General features: G+C 48.0%; 1 protein-coding gene across 2 annotated transcripts in view; it reads right to left on the reverse strand.

The window, feature by feature from the left end:
- KDELR3 (KDEL (Lys-Asp-Glu-Leu) endoplasmic reticulum protein retention receptor 3) overlaps window positions 1–2,951 on the reverse strand; it is a 21,408-nt gene that overhangs the window by 13,906 nt on the left and 4,551 nt on the right. For both annotated transcript variants that reach the window (XM_011978861.1, XM_011978860.1), the window contains exon 2: window positions 1,195–1,295. In XM_011978861.1, the coding sequence (XP_011834251.1) occupies window positions 1,195–1,295 (101 nt within the window). The remainder of the gene's footprint in view (window positions 1–1,194; window positions 1,296–2,951) is intronic.

Raw genomic sequence — 2,951 nt, forward strand, 5'->3', positions numbered from 1 at the left:
TGTTGGTCAGGCTGGTCTCGAACTCCTGACCTCGTGATCCGCCCGCCTCGGCCTCCCAAAGTGCTGGGATTACAGGCGTGAGCCACTGCGCCCGGCCTTAAAGTTTGTATTTCTAACAAGTTCCCAAGTGACGGTCATGCTGCCGGAGCAGGACCACACTGGCCTAGAACACTCCTATTTGTAGTCCTATTTGGAGTTATTTCTTCGAAACAATCCTTTTTTCTCTAGAATGAGGCACACATTCTGTCGCCAGAGCTCCATGTGAGCATGTTCATTTTCACCCGTGATCACATGCTTTGTAAATGTCTATGTACAAGTCCATCTTCCCTCTAAGAGAGGACTCCATGGCAGAGTCCACCTCTTAATCCCCAGCTCCTAAGTCAGTCCCTGGCACAAAACAAATGCTGGAATGAGTGAAAGAAGTGATCAATTTTTCATTTCAGAAATATAGAAACTAGCCTGTTTGAGCTTCCGAGAGCTCATTCAGCTATGCCAAGGGCTGAGTCTACCGTCTCTGCCAGGAATGCCCAAGGCTGACTTAGGCTGAGAAATGAACTAGGCAGGTGATGTTTGATACATGTGTGAACTTAAGTAGATGGTGATTTCCAGTCCTCAGATTCACATTCACTAAATCTGAATGAGTTCAACACCTCACAAGTAACAGCAACCTCCACCCTACCAACTAGTAACAACATGCCTGAAATCCCAAAGGGATGTGTCTGATATGGAAGAGAAGGACAACCCGCTTTGGTTAAATATTTTCTAGGTGCTGTATGTTATCTCACGTGATCTTCTCAATAACCCTGCAATATAGAATTCCCCCCATGGAGCCCTTCTTTCTTAGAAATAAGACTCCTAGGCCGGGCGCGGTGGCTCAAGCCTGTAATCCCAGCACTTTGGGAGGCCGAGACGGGCGGATCACGAGGTCGGGAGATCGAGACTATCCACCCGACTCAGCCTCCCAAAGTGCTGGGATTACAGGCATGAGCCACCGTGTCCGGCTCTGTCCTCATTTTTGCATGAGGACACTGATATACAAAGAGGCCCAAGATGAGGTCATGCAGCCACTAAGCAGCAAAGTCAGGATTCAAACCCTGGTCGGCCTGGCTCCACACACTGAGTTTCCAAGCAGGCCACCTCACAGTTTGTGAGGGCTTGGTGGCCTCCCCCGACCATCATCACCCAGCCCCTCACCTTCATTACTGTGTTGTAGATGGAGATGAAGTTGGTGAACAGGTCCAGGTATCTGGTGGTGAAGACGAGAGCAAAAAGGATCTGGCTCTTCCCAGAGATGCCTGTGGCCAAGGGTAGACAGGAGACAATGAGGACACAGACTCCTAAGCCTTCCCACCCTCAAGAAGTGCACAGCCTGGAGCTGGGGAGGCCTTCAGAGTGTCCGCTCCCACTCACAGACCTCCTGTCCAGGGCACTGTCGCTCCCTAAGGGCCAGGAAACTCACCCTTCCCATCAGATCACTTGAGTCCTTGTTCCTCTCATTAAGCTGTAATCTGTCTCCCAGCCTCCAAATAAAGACACGAACACTGAGTTCCCAGTCCCCCTGCGTGTGCCTGCCTGGGCTCTTGCTCTGGGGAGGATGTCGGGGGTGGTGTGAGTCGGGCTTGGTGGGGGTTGTTGAGGTTTCTCTTCACTCCACCCCCAGAGTTCCACTGACAATCCCCAAAGCTCAGTCTTAGGGAGAACAACTCACTGACTTTACAAGGTGTTGATTCACCAGGAAGACCACAGCAAGCGGAGGAAGGTTCAGGGCCAGGGGAGTATTCTATTTTATTTTTCAAACTGTAAGATTTTAAAAGCTTTTTCTTTTTTCTTTTCTTTTTTTTTTTTTTTTTTGAGATGGAGTCTCACTCTGTTGCCCAGGCTGGGGTGCAGTGACGTGATCTCGGCTCACCACAACCTCTGCCTCCCGGCTTCAAGTGATTCTCCTGCCTCAGCCTCCCAAGTAGCTGGGATTACATGCGCCCACCACCACGCCTGGCTAATTTTTGAATTTTTAGTAGAGACGGAGTTTCGCCAGGTTGGCCATGGCTGGTCTCGAACTTCTGACTTCAGGTGATCTGCCCACCTTGGCCTCCCAAAGTGCTGGGATTACAGGCATGACCCACTGCACCCGGCCAAAAAGCCTTTTTTCTAGTTACAAAAGTTATGCCTATATTTACTCTTTGCAAAACAAAAATCAGACAATATATAAAGATGCAAAGACAGAAATATCCCAAAGCCCTAGGTTCATCCTTCCAGATGTTTGTGAACATGTACACACATGACACCTATGTGTACACATATGATGCACATGGATGCACTGAGTTGACAAAAAAGGTTTCATAATCTCCATGCAGTTTCTTCCTTTTTTATTTTTTCTTTTTAGAGACAGGGTCTTACTCTGTCTCCCAGGCTGGGGTGCAGTGGTGCAATCATAGCTCACTGCAGCCTCGATCTCCTGGACTCAAACAATTCTACCTCAGCTGGGAACTATAGACACAAACCATCAGACTGGCTAATTTTGTTGTTGTTGTTATTATTATTATTATTGAGATGGAGTTTCACTATGTTGCCCAGCCTGGTCTCAAACTCCTGGGCCCAAGTGATCCTCCTACCTCATTCTCCCAGTGTTGGAATTATAGGTGTGAGCCACCGCGCCCAGTCTAAATGCTGTTTCTTAACCTACTTTGGTCTCTTTCTTTTTTAACTTTTTATTTTGAAAGAATGTTAGATTTACAACAGAGTTGTAAGGACAATACAGAGAGTCCCATATATCCAGCTTCCTCTAATGTTAACATCGTATTTGGGCTAGGGGTAGTGGCTCATGCCTGTAATACCAACACTTTGGAAGGCCTAGGCGGGAGGATCACCTGAGGTTGGGAGTTTGAGACCAGGCTGACCAACATGGAGAAACCCTGTCTCTACTAAAAATACAAAATTAGCTGGGCGTGGTG

Source organism: Mandrillus leucophaeus, unplaced genomic scaffold (genome assembly GCF_000951045.1).
Source record: "Mandrillus leucophaeus isolate KB7577 unplaced genomic scaffold, Mleu.le_1.0 Scaffold2, whole genome shotgun sequence".
Classification (NCBI taxonomy): Eukaryota; Metazoa; Chordata; class Mammalia; order Primates; family Cercopithecidae; genus Mandrillus; species Mandrillus leucophaeus.